Below are 19,738 nucleotides of genomic sequence, written 5' to 3'. Positions count from 1 at the left end.
GCATGAGGAGGATCAAGAAATGTAGTAGGTAACAGAGGGTGCTGCCATTAGGCATGGGATCTACAGTATGAACTCCAGATGACCATACGCATCCTCCTCTTCTTCTGGGAGAGGGACCGAGATTTTTAAATCACGTGATTTTTAAGCAATCTCATGCTGGCTGCCTCTGCTGCCTTTGGTGTGTTTTCAGTAACAACTTCTCGTACTTTAAGCTAAGGTCACAGAAAGCCTTCTCCCCGTTGGGGAGCAGGCAGAAAGATGCCCTCAGCGCTTGTGCCTGGGTTTTTGGTTAAAGCAGGGTCACGTCCCTGGCTTGGTCCCTGTGTGATTAGAAAGCCATAGACTTTCTGCCTGACATTTTAATGGGAGTGTTTACCAGTGCACACTTGTAAAGCAGGAATTGTGTCTTATCTCAGCTAGTTAGTGGAGTTAATAAAAGCAAAGTACATTTTGAATTCTTTGCTTGCCTGGATGTACTCTATGGCTCAGCCTGGCTCCCGCCTCCAGCCCCTGCTCTTCCAGATGAAATCATGCTCCCGTGGATGGCCAGACGCCGGCGGGTGCTCAGCACGCCCCAGCCCAGCAGCAGCATGCTGTCCTGCTCCGCTCCCAGCACACCGGGCTCTCACCACTGCCTTCCCCACTCTTCTCCAGGCCACATCTAAATCCAGCTGATGCTTTGTGCCCCCCCCGCCCCACCCTGCTTCCTAATTTTCCAGGGACTTCCCATCTCCGGGCACTGCCGACCCTCGCCGTGCCATCCATCATTTCGGGTAGTAGTAGGGGCACTCTGCCAAACACGGTGATGGGACAAATTGTGGCATCTTTGATGCAGCAGCAGCTGTGTGCTGCTGCCAGCGCGGAGGTGCCGTGTGGCCACAGGAGAGGCTGGGCTGGGCCACCCGGAGAGCTGGCCTGGCTCCTGCACTTGCCCTGGGAAGGGCGTGTGACCGACAAAATCCTGCAGCCATGCTTCCCAAAAATAGCCTGCCGGTCCCTGGCAATTGGGAGCCGGAGGGACTTCATTGCATGCGCTGCCATCTGGGGCATCGTCCCCTCTTGGATGATTCAGGTCCCCGTGATGCTGCAGACTCCAGGTACTAATTAACACTTACTAATACGGCATCTTTTACATGCCACCACGACCTCTCTTCTCTCCTTACCTCCAGCCCATGCTGGCCCCTGCGAGGCCAGCGAGCCCAGCGAGGCCGTGGAGCCCCATGGCAGCCAAGCATTAACAAGTCCCTGCGCCCCAGCACATCTCTGGGGTGATGCTTCACCCTGGCCGCTCCCGCAGGGCTCCTCGGCAGATCCAGACCAACCCGACCGGCCAGGCAGGAGTGGGGTTTCGCCCTCCCGGCATAGCACCGTGGCTTGTTGCCACCATGGGTGGATGCGGAGCCAGGAGGGTGTTGGAGGGCACCTGCTGCCAGCCTGGTGCCAGTGGGGTCCCCTCCTGCTGCTCCCTCAAATCTCACAGACCCGAGATTGCAGATGGTTTGTGGAAGTGTGAAGACTCGCCCTCCTCCTCCTCAGTTGGGGTCAGGTCCTGCACTCTCTCCCCCGGGCGCAGGCGCTCCTTCTCCTCCTGCCTGGCTGCAAAACAAGGGGAAAATAAGGATACACCCCAGCCACGGTGTGCCCGGCCCTGACCCCAGGTCTGCAGGGACAGACACAGGAGTGGGGGACGTTGGTGCTTCCCCTGCCTGCTCTCCAGCTTTGATTTGCTTGGGAAAAAAAATAATTTATTAATTGCTTTTGGAGTCTGAACCCAGAGGGCTTCCTACGGGGTGCTGTTCAAAGGAAGAGTAGTAATTTGATATTGAACTGCTGGTGGTTCGAGCCGAGGAGGTCCGTTGGAGTCAGGGGCTGTGCCTGCAGTGCTGGCCCCCATCGCCCCCGGGGCCGGGCGGCGCAGAGGCCCCCAGCCCGCCTGTCACCCCGGGTCCCTGAGCGCGGAAGGACCCTCGGGCAGTGATGGCAGGTGACAAGGGGTGACAGGGGCACGGCGGGCCTGCCTGTCCCTCTGTGTCCCGGGTGCGGTGCAGCGGGGGCCCCACCACCACACGGGCACCGCCAGCGCCGTGCCGCTGTGCCCCGGGCCGCAGTGCCGCCATCCCCGGGGGCGCGGTGCCACCACGGCCGGCGCCACACTCCCCCGGTTTCCAAGGGTCGTTTGCCGCGGGGGTGCAGGACATCCCAGGGCTGCCAGGCGGGATGTGGTGGTCCCCCTACCCCGGCACAAGCCCCGCAGTCCCGTTGGCCGCTCTCTCCACGCAACCCCACCGGCCCGGCGCAGCCGCCACCGCTCGCACTCCGCAGGCGCGGCCGGGCCGGGCCGCCCCGCCGGGGCGCGGGGCGGGGGGGGGGGGGGGGGGGGCGGGACGGCGGCGGCGGCCCGTGGGGCGGCACAGCGCCGGGGCGGGCGGCGGCAGCGCTAGGACCGCGGCAGCCGCCGGGCTCGGCGGCAGACGGACAGACGGACAGGCGCGCACGCAGCGCCGCACGGGGAGGCGGCGGCGCGGCGGGGCATGGGGAAGCGCGGCCGGCCGCGGAGGGAGCTGCGGGGCGCGGGGGCGGCCGGCGGGGCCCGGTGCCCCCTCGGGGACATCTGCAACACGAGCCCCGCGGCGGGCATGGACACCTTCCTCTACAACGTGCAGGTGCTGCTGGAGGCCGCCAGCTACCTGGAGCGGATCGAGAAGGAGAATAAAAGTAAGTGTGGGCTTGTGGCCGTGGTCGTGCGTGTGCGTGACCGGCGGGGGGGGGGGACGGGGGAGCGAAGGGGGGAAAAAATAATAACCCAAACTTTTGGCTGGCTGCAGGGGCCGGGGGAACAGTGACAAAGGGTGCCGAGGCCGGCCTCCCCCCCACTCTGCGGCGGAGGCACGCGTGGGACATTCCTTCCCCCCCCGCGACCGGGAAGGCCGGGCCCCGGGGAAAAGTTTGGGATGGAGAGCGGAACGGGGCGGTGCGGGGGGGGGGGGGGGGGGGGGGCGCATCTCCGCCTCCCGGGGAGGGCGGGCACGGCGGGGCGGGGGGCGCGGAGAGGTGCCGAGGGGGGGGCGGCGGGCCCCGAGCGGGGCCGGAGCCGGTGGCGGAGCCGAAGCGGCGGGGGAGGAGGCGGTGACACGTCCCCGCTCCCCCCGCCGGGGCATGGGCAGAGTCACGTAGGCAAGCGGCAGCGCTCGCCAGGTAGCCGGCGGGGCGGGCAGGGCAGGGCAGGGCGAGCGCCCGGTGCGGGGCGGCGGCCAGCCGCGCCGCCGGCCTCCTGCTCCGCGGGCGCGGAGGGTGCGCGTAGCCCGCGCCTTTCCCCTACGGAGCGGCGTCCCGCGTGGCGCGGGCTGCGAGGGACGGCGGCACCGCGGGGAACGAGCGCGTTGGGAACAAAGGGGCCGCCGTGCCCCCCGCGGCGGTGCGCCCCTGCGGAGCCCCACGCGCGGAGCGGACACCCGCGGCGCTGCGCCCGCCAGCGCTCCGCCCCCCGCAGCCACATGGTTCGCACATGGAGGCTGCCCGCCGCGCTCATTGGCGGCGGCCTCCCGAGGGGCGGGGTCGATCGTCCCGCTCCGCCAATACGCGGCGCCGGGGTCCCCCGTGTGACGTCACGCGTTGCCGAGCGGGGCGCGGAGCGGGCGCGGAGCGGAGCGGCGGGGGGGGCGAGCCCGGGGCTCCGGGTTCCGCTGTGCCCCCGGGGGTCACGTGCAAACGTCGTCGGAGCCCCGGGCTCCGCTCCCCCCCCCGCGCTTTGCTCTTGTTTTCCTCGCTTTTCTCTGTTATTCTTTCTTTTAGTCTTTGGTTTCTTTTATTTTCTATTTATATTTTTTCTCTTTTATTTTTTCTCTTTCCTCCCTAGTTTTCTTTTCCCTTTTTTCTTTTTTTTTTTCCCCTTTTTTCCCTTCTCTTCACAGAGCGTGTGCTGCGTTTTCTTTTTCATTTAACTTTACAAAGGGACCAGCAAGTCCCTCACCACGCGTCTCCATCGCACCATCACTCTCTCCTTGCCGCTCACCCCCCTATGGCAGCTATAGGTCCCACGCAGGTGACGATATAGGGTGCCCTTGTTCTGCGGGAACAGCTGCTTACATGCAGGCTTCCAGGAAAAGGGATCCTGCTGCGGAGAACCTGCTCTGCCGCTCGAGCCATGGTGGTGATGGGCTGAAAGCCCTTGTTCTCCGCTCGCCCAGAACAAATCCAGGCTGCTTTTATGTTTTTGAAAGTTGAATTAATATTGGGGTGGGTTGTTGGGGGTTTTTTTTCTCACATGCTAATTGTTGTTTCATAATGAATCTGCAAAGCTGTGCATCTGAGGAGCTAAGCAGTACCGTGGCCGGCGGCTGTGAGCAGGAGATGACAGGAATTACCAGCAAAAATCGGGTTTGCATGTGAAAGCAGCAGCACCGCTGCTTTGGAAATCAAGTGGAGAACGCTGGTTTGTTTTTGTTTTTTTTCTTTTCTCTAAGAGAGCTCTTGTCTTGAAAGGGAACCGTCGAAATCGTTGGGGTTTTTTTCAAGGGGGGGGTGTAGAATTTTTCTTGCCGTTGAGGCGGATAGTATCTGATCTTTTATACGCTCCATTTAAAAATGCATCATTTTATGTGGTTCATTGTTTGGAACTGGAAAATGAGCAGGACAGCAGGATACAGGATTTGTTATTGCTAAATTTTGAAAAGTGTTTGCATCCAAACAACTCCATTCCTGAGCACTTGTTTTCACTGAAGCTTTCACAAACAATTACCATGGTCATAGTACTGAAAATCCTCACCTTTATTAGGCAATTCTGCAAAACCTTTCAGTATTTTAATTTGCAGTCAGGACATTTCAGGTTGAAAAGTCCCATTTAAGTGAAGGCTCAACTATTGAACGTGCTGTTCAGAACATGACCGTCGTAAACCAGGCAGCTTTTACGTGTTGCTCCCAAACAAAGAAAAACGCTGCTGGGATTGGAAAACAATCTCTGAGCATTACGGGCCCTATCTAAACTAAGGAATAGCTGCAGAAGTGGGAGGGTTATATCCTAACGTATATACGTAGTCTTACTGGGAAGAGATTTGCACGCGAAGCTCGGGTTATTGCACGAAGAGGATACTATGCCCTTTAGTCCGCCAGCGCAGGAACGATTGCTGAGTGCACCCCATGCTGGCAGCCTGGCAGAGATGTTGGCAGTGGCTGGTCACTTCTCGTTACAGCCTCCAGCCTCGCAACTAGCAGTAACAGAGGAGACCAGCGCTAAGAAGTTTGTTGATGGAGACTGCAGCCAAACTCAGTCGCAGGCAGACTCGGTGCTCGTCTGCTTCCTGCAGAATGCCCAGGTCATTTGACCGCGGTGTTACGCAGGGCTATAATGAGCTATTTTGGTGTTACTCCCATCAGGAAGGTGGCTGAGTCACAGCCCTGTTGGGCTAGGTGCTGTACACGTAGGGGAATGACAGTGCCCTGCCCCAAGGAAACACAGGCTTAAAAAAACAGAGGAAACAGGGAGATGTTTGTCTCCTCCTGGCCAGGATGGGTGACGGGGTGGGTGGTGGAGCCTTCCATGTCTGCGATGGGACTTTCAGTTAGTGCAGGAGTTTCCTACCTGGTTGGCGCCCAGGGAGAAATAAGGAGATTATTTTTTTTTTTTACATTTATAGGTCCCACATCCCATCGTTGTGGTTGTAAATAATAGCAGAGAGGCCATGGGTTGGCTGGATGGTGTGGAAAGAGAACAACAGGGCTGAGAGTCACGGAGCAGAGTAGGATGTACTGTCAGGACTGTGGCAGGGGGAGACTGTGCTTCAGGAGTGCCCTTTCAGCACCAGCAGTGAAACCACCCTGCTAGTATTCACTCATCTGTAAAAAAAATTGGAATAAAAATTACCTGTATTGCAGTATGGTGACAGGGGAGGCTAGAGTCCTGTTGTCAGACTGCTTGGGTAAACTGGAGTATTTTAGCTACTGAATTATAACTGAATTATTTTTCCAGTTGAGCCTCTGGAAATGAGTAACAGTGCTGCCTGCCTGCTTGCTGCAGTTCTCATGGCGAGACCACAAAACCCAATCTCAACACACCTTGCTAACTGACATGTACAGGTTTCCAAATGACCTGTTTCTAGAAATCTAAGCTTGGTATCTGAGGAATAGAAATGTCACATGAAAAAAACTACAGTGGCTGTTTTCAGAAATTAAAGTTGTGCTGAGGGCAGCTCTGTTGGTGTATCTGTAACCCCTGCAAATGCCACTTCATGAATAAGTGTGGCTGGAAATCTGTAGCAGCTGAAATGCTGGAATTCGGAAGAGGTTGTTAGAGGCACCTGGCGTAAACTCAGCTGAGGTTTAGTGTGTGCCAAACATCCCCTTTCTGTGTGTGGACTTGCACATTTGCCAGTAGAAGTTGCGTAAACATGTGATGAATTCTTTGGATATGATGACTTATCTGTAATAGACATGGTATGTAATATATACTGATCTCACTGCAGATACAGACGTATGTTGCCATCTTCTCTTCTAAAAGCATGAAGGCACACAAGCCACTGTAACAGTGATGTCCTTATGCAGAATTCTGGTAGAAGTGGGCATGCATGGGATAGTGGACTTTGGTGCCTCACAGAAGATAGCTATATCTTCTTTGCAGTCTCACTTTGAAGTGCTGGCTATGTTTATTGACCTTCTGACCAGGAGTAACAAGTAGGTGACCTTAGATTTGTTTTTTGCTCCTGAATAATCCTGTCTGAAGGAGAGGAAAACTGAACCTTGAGGGTGAGTCAACAGTATCTTCATCATGTGGCTCCTTCCATTGTTTATGTGCTGTTTGGGGTCTTTTTTTTTGGACAAACCAACGTAAAGATGTATCAGAAACCTATAATTAGCGGAGGGCAGAAGGAGACAAGACTACCTTCAGTCTGTGCGGAGAGCTCCCACTGAATCAATGAGAGCTGGACACGTGGCTCAAGGTCAGTATAGATGATCTTGGATCTTACAGCAATGTGATGTATGGAGCAGTACAGGGCTCCTTTATTTATATATTTTTCATCCAGCTCACAATAAACCCCTTTCATTCTTCCTAGTTCATGACCTGGCCACAGTGATTCACGTGTTAGCTGCTTCCAGGTTGGGTTATTTTGACTCACACTGTTTAGACCTGAGCGTAAAATTCAGAAGGAAGCCGCAGCAGGAGAAATGGTAGGGCAGAGGTAAAATCGTGGGACTGTGCCAGAAGCACTGCTGAGAACCGATCACATCCCTTGTCACCAGAGCATGCTGAGGGCTGGCAGAGAAGCACCTTCTGCTGTTGGCTGAAGAATCCTACCTTCTTCTTATTTAGCTGAAGGACCCCGGTCTGTGTATGATATAATTTTTTCTTACAGGAGGTCCTCTTACTTAATTTTGCAGCTGGATCAGTCAAGTGACTTAACCAGAGTCACGGAGTAAGTCACTGACTCAGAATAAACTGGGGCGCAGCACGGGTCTGAAAACAGAGCAACACATCTCCCAGAGGAAAGGAGCAAGTAGCCTGAATAGCAGGTAGACCTATGGCTTTTACCTTATTGACTGGCAGAGCTTGGTCTTTGAATCAGAGTGAGGTATACAGCGTACACTTTATTCCTGTTCCAACTCTTGGATATCCAGGTGGTTTGGCTCTGAGAAATGTCTGTCCTCACCAGTGGATGGGTTCCAGGCACCAGTGGGAGTGCTGAAAGGGATTATCTGATGCCTTGCGAAAGAATGATGCTCCTGGGTGAGAAATGAGGCCACGTCCTACAGGCAGTGTAGGTCCCTTACGGAAGGTATTGCAAACATTGGAAGGGTGTTGAGTAGGTGGGACTTGGGATGTTCTCCAGTCCGCTGCTACAGGTCCTCCAGTGCTGAGCTGTTAGCGTCATAAGTACAAGAATAGAGACCTGGTTGTTACAGCGTGTGCTGATAGGTGGGATATTCAGGTATATCAGAGATGTTGTTCCCCTGGCTAGAAAAACAAGACTTTTATGGATCTGCTGTCCTCAGAAATTTGGGGAATCGGTGAATCTTTTCACTGCTTTGAGAGCAGCAGAGAATGGATCCTATGGAGGATCTCTGTTCAGGCCTTAGTTGCAGGAGTGTTTGGTTTCAAGGCTTTGAAAATGATGTTAAGAATTTACAGGGTTTGTGTGAAGGTGGGAAAAGGAAGTTCTTAAAACTGTTGCCATTTTTGTTTCTCCAGAGGTTGCAGAGAGTTGGGGATAGGAGGATTTTAGAAAAAAACAAACCAAAACAAAACAAAGAAGGGATGGAAAGCTAGGCAGTTTAGCCAAAGGGATTGCCCTTATTGAAAATAACTTCCATGTTGCAAAGCATTGTGTTATTTCTAAGCCTTGTGTTCAAAGCAGAGGGATGGGCATCTTGATTCGTGAGCTGTGTTCCTGTTCCACCTCTAGCTTAGGGTGTGTCTTCATGTGAGCGATTATGTTGCTTACACCTCAGTTTCCCTTCCTGCAGAGTAGAAAGAAAAGAGCTAAAGTCATTGCAGGTTTGAGAAGCTTAAAACATTACTTTCTGGAAAGCTCTTAGAAGATTTCCCTGCTGGAAGATGCTAGTTTAATGCGAGTGATGGTGATGTTGGTAAAAACCAGACCACATCTGTTCTACTTGATTAAAATAGTACAGCAGCATTTCAGATGTAAATATTAATTGATTTCTGCACTGCAGATTTCTTCTTGGATATTTAAATTGTTGCTAAGGAGGAGGGAAAGGCTATCAGGGAGATTAACAAATCCATTATTAAGGCTGGAAATGGAGGGCTGCCGAAGTGCCATTTAATAAAATGTAAAAAGCCCCTTTCTAAAGGGCGAAGCAGCAGAACACACAATGAAAGTGAATCACAGCTGCCAGAAGGGATGCCAAGCAGCAAGCACTTATAATCAGAAAACTGTACTTACAGATCATTCGGAGCCACTAAATTAAATGATCTCATTCTCCCCTAAAATACTCTTCCCTTAGCCCCTCCCTGGTGTTGCTTGTGGGTTGCTCAACCACATTTAAAATGTGACTTTGGGGGGGTTTTGGTCAGCAGTTGAATAGCGTTGGGCCTCTTCATGCCATTCACTTTCCACCCACTTTTGTTTCCGTCACATACAACTCTGGCGTTTTGCAGGCTGGCCTGCCCACATGAGCACTTGGGATCGCAACTGAAAGATTTTGCAGATCTCCTGTGGCTCCACGGTTGGCTTGCCTGCCTCTTCAGGGCTCCTTCTTTGGGAGGATGTCCCACGGCTTACTCTCAAATTTATCTTTGTTTCACACAGAATTTTTCGTCTAATTGTATATTGTTTACTTCAGAAACAAAGACTTGGAAGCTGAGCTGATGTGTAAATGGAAGAGCTGATCCTACATCATTTCACGCAGAACTGATCCTGCTGTTACTTCATTCCAGTGCTGATTTAATTCACTGTGTGTATGTGTCCCTCTCCTTCATACTCTCTTATTTTGTATCTTGAACTTTAGCTTCAGGAGGTTGACACTTTGATATGCTCCTGAACTACCCTTTCATTTTCCAGCTGTGGCTTTTCCTGTTTAATCCCTAGAGTGGCACCATGTATCTCTGAATGTGCCATCAGAAAAGCTAGTGGCAGTGGATGCTGACAACAACCAGTCTTGCAGTGGTTTTGGGGCTTAATCGTGGGTTTTTTGGGGGGAGGTTATGGTGGGATTTTTTTTAATGTTTAGTATTGCTAATCCAGAGAGGCAATGGCTCCCTGGTTTTGGAAGCAAGTTAGAGGAAGCACAGTTAAAGCCCAGAAATGCTCTTGCAATAATCCCCCTGTTGCAGTGGTGTGTGCACCTGTGTCCTGTTCCCTTTGTGAGTAATCCAAGATCATAGAAGTAGTCCCTGAGACTGCTCAGATTTGAAACTTTCCATGTGCTTTTAACGATTTGCTCTATCGGCAGTTTCCAGTGTAGAAAAGAGATAGGGAGAGAGTGAATACTTCCTTCCCTGAGTTCTCCCCCAGACAAAAGCCAACCTTTAAAATGCTGTGGTCTGGCTCAGTGCAGGTCCGTGAATGGAGGCTGTCCAGCCTGAGCCAGGGCTGGGGTTTGCTTTTCCGCAGTGCAGAATGAGGGAGGCATGTCCCTGAAGGTGTCCCAGCTTCCTTTATTTAACTATCCCATCTTAAGAGAAACAAAACAAATCAACCCTTTGAGATTCGGAGATGAAAAGGGCTGTGTAAGAACTGAATAGTGCTATTATTTTTACCTCCATCAGCTGCAAGCCTGCAGATTTCTGAGGAAACCTCAGAAACGGTGCATCAGCGAAATGTGTTTAAAGAGAAGTTAGCTACCCTGAATCCACTTTTTTTCAGGCCTTCTTAGGTTGAGTGCTGCCAACTCTTGCTACTTCGCCACGCGTCTCCTGATACATTGTGCTCTGCTTAAAACTCTTCCTACCAGACACAAGCCATTAATTGAGAATCTCAGCTTTTTTTCTGGGTTTGTTTTTTTTTCAAGGTACTTTTCCAGCTCCCATTCTGATGGGGGAATGCTTGCGAATGTAACTGGTCACAGCCTAAAGGTTCAGACCCATGAAAATAACCCCGATTAGAACTACAAAACAATCTTTGGAGGGTTTCTGAGTCAGTATCAGTTTGAGATTGAGATTTTTACTCTGTTTCTGATTTTGAATGTTCTCTGATTATGCCCTTTCTGAGAGTAGATCAAATATTTTAGAGACTGGTATCATACAATTTAATGTTAACAGGTTTTTAAGCTCCATTCCAGCAAACGTTAAAGTTGGTAAAATTCAGAGTCACAGAGGTGATCTCGAGGGTTTGTGCCTGTATGAAAATTATTAAGATGCTGAGAAGAGTGATCAGACTGCAAGGTATAGGTGTGACAGTATTCATTAAAATGTTGAGGTGGTCACTGTTGTTACTTGTTTATGTGCTGCTTCAAATACAGTGAGGCTGCTGTCTGTGACATCTTTTGTCTATGATCTCAAAGGGCTGTGTTCACATTAAAAAATGGGTCTTGCACCTCTGTCTCACATCAGAAACACTCCAGGCGTGACTTCCCAGAACCTGGCACCTTGTCTTTAGTTACGTCCCCACAGGTGAGATGTGGAAAGCTACCACCATGTGGCTGCAGCTTTTTCTTTTGTAGCCTCTCTGCTTTATTCTAGCCACAATCCCGGCACTTCCATGTGTAGAAAGCCCTGGTGTTTGCAAGGAGAGAGATGAAGTGGCTGCAGGTCCCTCCTGCCTCCTAGGCCATGTCCATCTTGCCCCTAGCATCTTGGTTGACCGTGGAGCCCTGGCCTGCAGGCTGCTGTGGTGTGGCAGTGGCTGCTGCCTGCAGGTGGCTTCCCTGGCCTGCGATGGTGGTGGCCCCGGGGGGAAGCCGTGTGCCCACTCATCACCCCACCATTTACAGCTGGGTGTATGGACTGTGAGCGCCACTGGCTTTGTGCCGCTGATGCACCAGGGGCTGCGAGCCAGCAGCAAGAGAGGAAGGACAGAGCCTGGCCACCATCACCTCAGGGCTTGGGTGGTGCACAGCCTTCTCCTCAGGGCCCGGCCGCTGTCACCTCAGGGCCTGGGTGGCGCGTAGCCTTCTCCTCAGGGCCTGGCCACCGCCACCTCAGGGCCTGGGTGGGCGCGGAGCCATCACCTCAGCAGTGAGGGCACACAGCCACTGCCCCGGGAGGCTTTGGGCCCCCACGCGTGGGGCTCAGCGGGTGCTCCCAGCCCTGGCCGGGGAGGGGCCCTGCGCGGGGCCCGGTGCTGACCGCAGACAGCCACCGTCCCACAGAGCCCCGCGGCAGCCGAGGAACTACATTTCCCAGGCAGCCCCGCGGCGGCGCGCGGCGCCCCTCCCCCTCCCGTGAGCGCTGGGCAGAGGTAAACAAAGTGGTGCGAGGCGGCGGGGGCGGCGGGCGCGCGGGGCGGGGCGGCCTGAGGGGCTGGTCCCGCCGTGGGGCTGAGGGGCCGATCCGGGCGGGGGCCGAGCCCAGGCGGGGGCCGAGGGGGTTGGATCCTGGCAGGGCCCGAAGTGGGGGTAAATCCGGGCAGGGACCAGCGGGGGAAGCTGCGGGCCGGAGCGCGGGTGGCGGGTGGGGGCAGCGTTTGGCCGGGCGGTAGGGACGGGTCTGGGTCAGGAATAGCTCTCGCCTCGCTGCTTCCCCCGAGGGGAGGATCCCGGTCCTTCCCCCGGCGTTTCCTCGCGCGTTCCCTTGCCACCTCCGTGCGTACACCCCTCGCCCTCCCTGGAGAGCCGTTCCCCCCCCACCCCCCCCGGGACGAGAGGGCTGTCGGTGTGAGGAGGCCCGGGGACTGGGGAGAGACGGCGATCCTTCGCTCCTCCCCCCCGCAGCCGCCCCCGTTTCCAGCGGGGGAGCTGGGAGCGTGGGGGTGGAGGGGGGCCTGGGGCTGCGGAGTCCCCCGGCTGCCGGCCTGGGGCCCATGGAGCAGGTCCAGATGATCAACATCCAGCGGCTGCTGGAGGCGGCCGAGTATCTGGAGCGAAGGGAGAGAGGTAATGGGGGTAGGAGGGATACTGGGATAACGGCCTTCCGTGGGGGGAGTGGGGTTGGGGTCAGAGATCCCCGTGGAGGGGTGAGAGTGGCCCTGGTGAAAGGGATTGTAGCAAGTGTTTGCTGGTGGGCCGGTGGTAAATCACCGAGCAGTGAGGGGGTTCTTAAGGGATAAGGCTGAGAGGTCCTCTTGGAGGTGGTGGCTGAGGTGGAAGGTTTTTGCAGAGAGGGTGAGAATGAGGTGAATGCGTTTTCTGGAAGGAAAAGTGGAGATGGGTGTGAAAGTTTCCTTCTGGACAGGAAGGATGGTGGTGGGTGGGCTCTGGCTTTGCAGAGACCCCTGGTTTGCCCGGTTCAGATTGCTTGGACAGGAGGAGAGAGATGAGGCGCTCTCTGGGCTGTCATGTTTTCTTTTGATGTTTTCAGGTGTTTGAGTGGTGATGTCCTTCCTCCAAGGTTGGCAGAGCCTTTACACTCCCCTTTCTCTCTTTTCTCCACCCCCCAGTCCACTTCTCTGAATACATCATCGGTCATTTCCCTGAGTTGTTGTGGTTAAGGGTCTCCCCAGCTAGGCTGATGGGTTAGTGGTGAAGCCTGCCTGCCGACTTCTTTTTTTTGTCCTTTTTTTTTTTTTAACGACCCTTTTTTTTATGCCCTGCCTGTTGATTCTCGTGCAGAATGTGAACATGGCTATGCCTCGACCTTCCCCTCAGTTCCAAGTCCTGGACTGCAAGACCCAAAGCCCACGCGGAGGCTGAGCCGGGCAAGGAAACACAGCGGCAGTGGCAGCAATGCAAGTATTGCTAACAGGTATGATGCGGGCAGGAAAGCGTGGGATGCAGGGCTGGCTGGGAGAATGAAGTTCGAGAGGAAAGCTGGAGGCAAAGGAGAGAAACTTACCCTGTGGGGAAAATAGGAAGAGTCTGAGTGCAGGAGGATTCAGAGCTGGGACACACAAGCACAGCATCCCTTCTGGATCCATAGCGCTGAGAGCAGAGGGGACACAGGGGAGCTGTATCCGAAGTGGCACTGCCAGCTGACTCTGTGCCAAGGCTCAGATGCTGCAGAGGGAAGGGGAATAGGGAGATCTGTTCATAGGGTTCAGGGAGGAGGTAGGAAATAGCTGTTCCCATTATATACAGCTGATGTCTTTCCAATCCAGGAGTCACCGCTTTTAAGGGATAGTGTGCGTGCAGCCTGAATGCTTTGGGATTGTAATGACAGGCATGGTTTGAAGCAAGGAAATTATGTTTTGAAATGGATCCCCTACAACAAATGGGAGAGAGGGACATGACCGGCTGCTATGTACGACGTGTTAAAAATTCAGTTCAGGAAAACGGAGCTGTCTTTCAGTCTGCCTTTCAGGGCAGTGGGATTTTCCAGCTTTCTGATTGCTTGGTAATTGTAGAACTCCATATTTTTGACACTTCTCCTGTTATACAATGCCATATTTCTTGGTTTCTTAAATCTAAAAGAGACAACAGGGTTAAGCCTATCACTTGGTGCTGTGGTAGGATCTGCCTTTCCCCTCTTGTTCCTGTTCTTTTTCTTTTGCTCCCTTCTGTAGAATTGTTCAGACCTTGTTGAGACCTTCTGGGATAGAGAAACTTCAAAAACATAAAGTTTAATTTTGAAAAAGCAACTGCAAGCTTGCTTTTACTGCAGCAAGGCCTGTGCAATCCATAAAATGGTAGCAGGTGGCTCAGGTGATTAAAGCTTTCTTAAGGCTACTGGGAAGGACCTGTAAAGGCCTAGGGAAAAGGTGCCTTTGCTTGCAGTGATTTTGCTTCAGCAGCATTTGATAATAAAGGTTGTTTGAAGTGATGGTAGGGCATCTTGCTGTGGGGAAGTTTTCTTCATCAGGATCAGCACATCCTGAGCTCTTTGTATGCTGTATGTTTATATTTGTTTCCCTCCTTCATCCAGCCTCTCCTGATTACAGGGCAGTTGTAGCCCTTTTCTGTTTCCCATGAACCAAAGTCCCAAATCCCAGTGACTTTGTGTTGGGAAATGATGGCAAATGCTGAACTGAGATCGTATTTTTCCCTCTAGATTTCTCACATACTATTTTTCCATCCCACACCTCTTTCTCTCAAAGGCCTTTGTCATGGCAACCTGCCCTTCTCCAGAGGAGGGCTGGAAGTACAGCCCCCTCAGGAGCTCCTTAGCACCAAATCCAGCTGCCTATAGGCTAGAGAGGGATGCAGAGTGCTCCATGTCCCTGGGTGCTGAGCATGCCCTGTGGGCACAGAGCCCCCAGGTGCAGCTCTCATGGGCACCTTTCTGTTCTGAGACCAGCCTGCTGGGCCAGTTAGCATGACAGGCTGAATATATTGATGTGGGGAGAAAGGCAACAGAGAAGCAGAAAAGATATTTTTCTAGTCTTACTTAAAACCTTCATTATACAAGGAATACTGGGGCCAAATTGAATCTTTAGAGTGAGAGTGTTACACAGTGTGTTGCCTCCCATGCTTGTTTTGGTCTCAGGGAGTGACCAGCATCAGGTCTGCTCCAGGCAGAGACCAGAGCGGGTCTTTTGGGGAGCTCAGACCTTACACACGCAGTTGGAAATGGAAGTTTTTTTTAGCAGAAGTCGTAGCAGCTTGCACTTGCTGTAGGAGATGGCAGGCCTTCCAGATGGCTGCAGTGCCAGGAAGTGACAACTGTGAAGTTCAGGGCGCCTCCAAATTCACTGCAGTGTGTTTTGTGTGATGCTGAGTATAGCATCAGCCTTGTTTAAGGAAGGCTCTGTATCATCCCTTCCTGTTAAAACCAAAGGGACAGTTCAGTAAGTTCTGTCTAGTGGAGTTTGAATGGACTTTGAATTAAATATCAAGCCCTTGATGAGGGACAAAACTTAAATTTCATGTGTGGACAAGAGATTTTCTTAGATTGCTTTTGTCTCAAAATGTTTAATTAGTGTAGAGAAATTATGCATTTAGATCTCGTGCAGATCTTGTAATTTAAAAGCCTCTTGTAAAAATATCTCTCAACCTTGGCAAAGCACGGTTGGCTTATTTTTTTTCTTTATTTATATACTTTTAGAAATTGACACCTATGCATTGTTGCTGGTCTTTATTGAACCAAATAATCCATGATTATGTGGTGCAGGGTATTTACAGAGCCGAGATGCTCTTGAATTCATGGTTGAAATCCAAGTATTTCCCTTCAGCATTTGCAGCCCAGACATGACAGCTATTTCTTCCTAACAGGCTCTGTGCTGTCATGGCACAAACACTGAGAAAGTTCTGAGGAACAGGCAGCCCAGCTCTGGATGGCAATGGTGGAGCAAGTCTTATTCTTACAGAACTATGATGGTCTCTATCCCACCAAAATATTTTTTTTTCCTACTCCAAACAGGGATGTGCAGATAAGAGGGAAAACATTGCTTCGTTATTTCTTATTTACATGATGCATTTTTAAAGAAGGATGTTTTGGTTTGGGTTCTCTCTTCCTTTACCAGCCTCAGTTCTGCAACTGACAGCATGCAGATTGCTGCAGAGGGGTTCCCCTCTGCAATCCTCAGGACATTATCTATATGTATGTGTAGTGTTTTGCATGGATATTTTAAAGACCTAGTGTTGCGTGCTATGAGTTAAAACCTGAATATATTTAGATATATGCAGTCTTGCTTTAGTCAGGGATGTTTAGGTACTGAAAATTACCCACCTGCCAAAGTATGTGGATAATCACAGTCATTGTGACCTGGAGTTCATAATAAAGGGAAATTTTTTTTTGTTTTTAAATCCCATTTAACACACAGAGCTAAAAGCAAAAAAACCCCAAGTAAATAAATTAGACAATCCATTTTAAATTAGAACTTAATTTTGCCCTTTTTTTTAATTTGCTCCTGACAAAAGTATCTTCTGTTTTTTGGACTGGGGTGAAAAATTAGCAGAGGTTTATTGTAACATATGGTATCACTTATTTAATGTTCATTCCTTCTGAAGATGTTTCTGGGACAGAAGTTGAGCTCTAAAAACTTGCTAGAGAAGTGAAGTAGTCCATGCTGGAAGTACAGTTTTGTGGGTACATTAACTTGCATTCAATGTCCGTGGAAAATGCTCTTACAGACCCTACATATGCAGTTCTAAATAGACCCAGTTATTTGAAAGGTTCATTATAGTTAGCTAGGATTAGACTGGTTTGATATTTATACATTTTGGAAAATAATTGAGAAGACTTTTTAATCAATTTAAATTGTTGTGTCAGCAGGAAATAAAATAAACAGCAGGGATGCTAAATGATTTTTTCCCCCCATAATACAATCAGTTTAATGAAGTTAAGATTTATAACGGAATCTGAAATTATGTTACAATATTAGATTGTCATTTGTGTTTTGGTTTTTTTTAAGACTCTTAGGCACATAGAAAAGCCCATTATTTTTTGGTCAGATCCTGGGGAAATGCCAAGCACCCTCCCAGCGGTGCTAGGAGCCCTCAGCTCTCCTGGGAGGCCCATGTTAAGGGCACTCAGTGAATCTATTACTCAGTTCCATGGGGGAGGGTTTGATCTCTGTCCAGTTTCTTTTTCCTTTCATTTTCCTCTCTTCCCATTATCCTCCCTTGTGCCTGAGACTGCTTCCCAAGGGCCTTTCAGGCATCTACAGGCTGGTAGAAGGTTGCCTGCAGAGCTTGGAATCAGCAGCTGTAATGGGTATGGTAAAGGCATTTTGGGCATGGTGTCTTGAAAATCTGAGTGTCTGGGTTTCTTTGCCCTTCTGGCTATTCTTGTGATGTACTTTCTCATTTTCTCTGTTGCGCTCTCCTCTGCACCATTTGAAACTTTTTTCCACACTTCCAAATCCTGTCATTTGATTTTGTGCTAAATCTTCTCTGCAGACAAGGAAGTACTGGAGAGAGTCCAGTGAAGGGCTACAAAAATGATTAAGGTACTGGAGCATCTCTCTTACAAGGAAAGGCTGAGAGAGCTGGGTCTGTTTAGCCTGGAGAAGAGAAGACTGAGAGGGGATCTGATCAATGCTTATAAATATCTAAAGGGCAGGTGTCAAGAGGAAGGGGCCAGACTCTTTTCAGTGGTGCCCAATGACAGGACAAGGGGCAATGGGCACAAACTGGAGCACAGGAAGTTCCACCTGAATATGAGAAAATACTTCTTTGAGGGTGACAGAGCACTGCAACAGGCTGCCCAGAGAGGTTGTGGAGTCTCCTTCTCCAGAGATATTCAAAACCTGCCCGGACATGATCCTGTGCAACCTGCTCTAGGTCATCCTGCTTTAGCAAGGGGGATAGACTAGATGATCTCCAGAGGTCCCTTCCAACCCCTTCCATTCTGTGACTCTGTGTAGCCTCCGCTTGCATAACCTTTAAAGCTGTTTTTGGAGGGTAGGGATGGGGGGCTGTATTATTGAAACCCTCAGGTACTCTTGGCTTTAAGTTTAATTTGCTCACAGTGTCCGTGGGCAAGGATTGGGGGAAGGGGAAGTAGGTGGGTGTGCGTTAGGTTCCTCATGTGCCTCAGGTGATGGCTTCATGTGCCATAGGTTCACAAACACAGGTGCAGAAGCTAAAAGGATGTGGCATGTGTAGCTGCAAGTCAACCTTGGCTGTCTGGTGTGCAAGACAGCCTGATTTACCAGAACAGCAGGGCTGTGCAGCTGTACCCTGCTGTGCAGGGGAGGAGTAGGGGAGTTGGTGAACACTTGCTTAAGCACAATTTTAAATATATGTGTTCTGTCAGAGGAGGTTCTCTCACTGCCCCCCGCTCCCCGTTGTGCTGATGACTGAGTACTTGACATTTTTCAGTCCTTCCTACAGCCTCTGGAGTTAGGACAGTGCTGTAATTCTGATTTTATTAGGGGAGAGGAGGCACAAGGGGCTGAGTGGTTTGCCTATCTTGTATAAGAAATTCCTGAAAGAGCAGATCGCTGTGTCAGCCAGTGCTGTTCTACTTTTCTGCACAAAGCCCCTACCCCTTTCTTCATGTTCCAGAGAGCTGGTCTCTGAGGCTTTTTGTTGACAGCTTTGCTGCTTCCTAGCCTCTATCAGTTATTATTTATTTCTGGATGATACTTTGTTTATTTGTTTGGGGGCTTTGGTTTTGGTTTGTTGTTTTGTTTTTTGGGTTTTTTTTTTTTAGCCGCTTGCACTGGATCACACCTTACTCCACAGCTAGTGGGAGTTGAGTTTTGACTCGTTGTGTGTAGGTGGGTTAGAATCTGGCCCTTGTGTAATATGCTGGGGATAGAAACTGTGCCTTCTGTCTCAAACCTTGTAGTGCCAGGGAGCTCTATTCATGGCTCAGGGCTTGCCTTTGCTTCGTATAGTACAAATCCACATGTGTAAAGCAGAGAATGGATGAGATTTGCTGTGCCATGTTTTGGTTTATGCCACATTTTGATAACGTACTAACAGTGTGATTACTATCTGGAATCTTCACGCTGCTGTTGAAATTTTGTCTGGAGATAGTTGGAGCTGGGATCTTGCCTTCCAGTGGAGAGTATATATGAATATACTAGTTAATTTTTCAAGAAAGGCACACTGGATGAGGGTGAGCTGTTAAGGATTGCTTTTCTGTTAGAGCTGTGGAGAGGGACTGGCCAGCAGTATTGACTATAGTTAGGTGTGAGCATGACTTCTTTTTGAGAAAGCATAATGGCAGTTTGAGTGTTAGACTGAGAAAATGGATTGCTGGTCCATCCACAAGAGGCAGAATCACCCCTCGTTAAAATCCCACTATCTTCTGTAGGTTTGTACTGGTGTCAGTCGATTAGAGCAGGTTAGCAGGTAGGGCTGTACCCAAATAGCGCGATTCAGCCTCAGCACACCCTATGTGCCCATTTGATGTAATTTGCCCCAATGCAGTCTGCAAGCAAGTCGTAGTGATGATGGAGTTTCTGAACCTGCTGGCACTAAGTTGTACCTTTCCTTGTCTCTGCTGATCTGTATCAGAAGCTGAGATCCTGCCAACGATTAGGGGAAAAGAAAATACCCCACGTAGGTGAGGCTTCGTACGCAGTGATGCTTTGCTTTGCAGTACTACAGCTGGCAAATTACCAGGCAGAATACAGAAAGTGAGGATGAACCCAGCAAATGGCATGAGAAGCATAAACCCCACTCCCTAGTGAGAAATGAGGCCTCCAAAAGTGCTAGGGCTGATGTAGCAGTTTCCATGGGGGAACACGCTGTGTTCCCTTTTGTCACCCTGTTTATTTTATAGCCCTCCAAGTGGGAAGATCCTGCAGAGCTGCAGTTCAGGCTTTCTTTTTTGTATTAGTAATATAGCCACGCATAGGCA

The 19,738-nt window shown here is 50.9% G+C and overlaps 1 protein-coding gene across 2 annotated transcripts in view; it reads left to right on the top strand.

The window, feature by feature from the left end:
* The first annotated feature begins 2,434 nt into the window (after positions 1 to 2,434).
* MXI1 (MAX interactor 1, dimerization protein) overlaps positions 2,435 to 19,738 on the top strand; it is a 57,915-nt gene continuing 40,611 nt past the window's right edge. The window contains exons 1-2 of one of the 2 annotated variants that reach the window (XM_054832835.1): positions 2,435 to 2,715; positions 13,159 to 13,291. In XM_054832835.1, coding sequence (XP_054688810.1) covers positions 2,532 to 2,715; positions 13,159 to 13,291 — 317 coding nt within the window. In that variant the 5' untranslated portion in view covers positions 2,435 to 2,531. Of the gene's footprint in view, positions 2,716 to 11,975; positions 12,484 to 13,158; positions 13,292 to 19,738 lie in introns of those variants that run through there. The other variant, XM_054832836.1, reaches the window with a different exon arrangement.

Source organism: Grus americana, chromosome 7 (genome assembly GCF_028858705.1).
Source record: "Grus americana isolate bGruAme1 chromosome 7, bGruAme1.mat, whole genome shotgun sequence".
Taxonomy (NCBI): domain Eukaryota; kingdom Metazoa; phylum Chordata; class Aves; order Gruiformes; family Gruidae; genus Grus; species Grus americana.
Note: the sequence above shows the minus strand (reverse complement) of the source record. Positions and strands in the feature narration are given on the sequence as shown.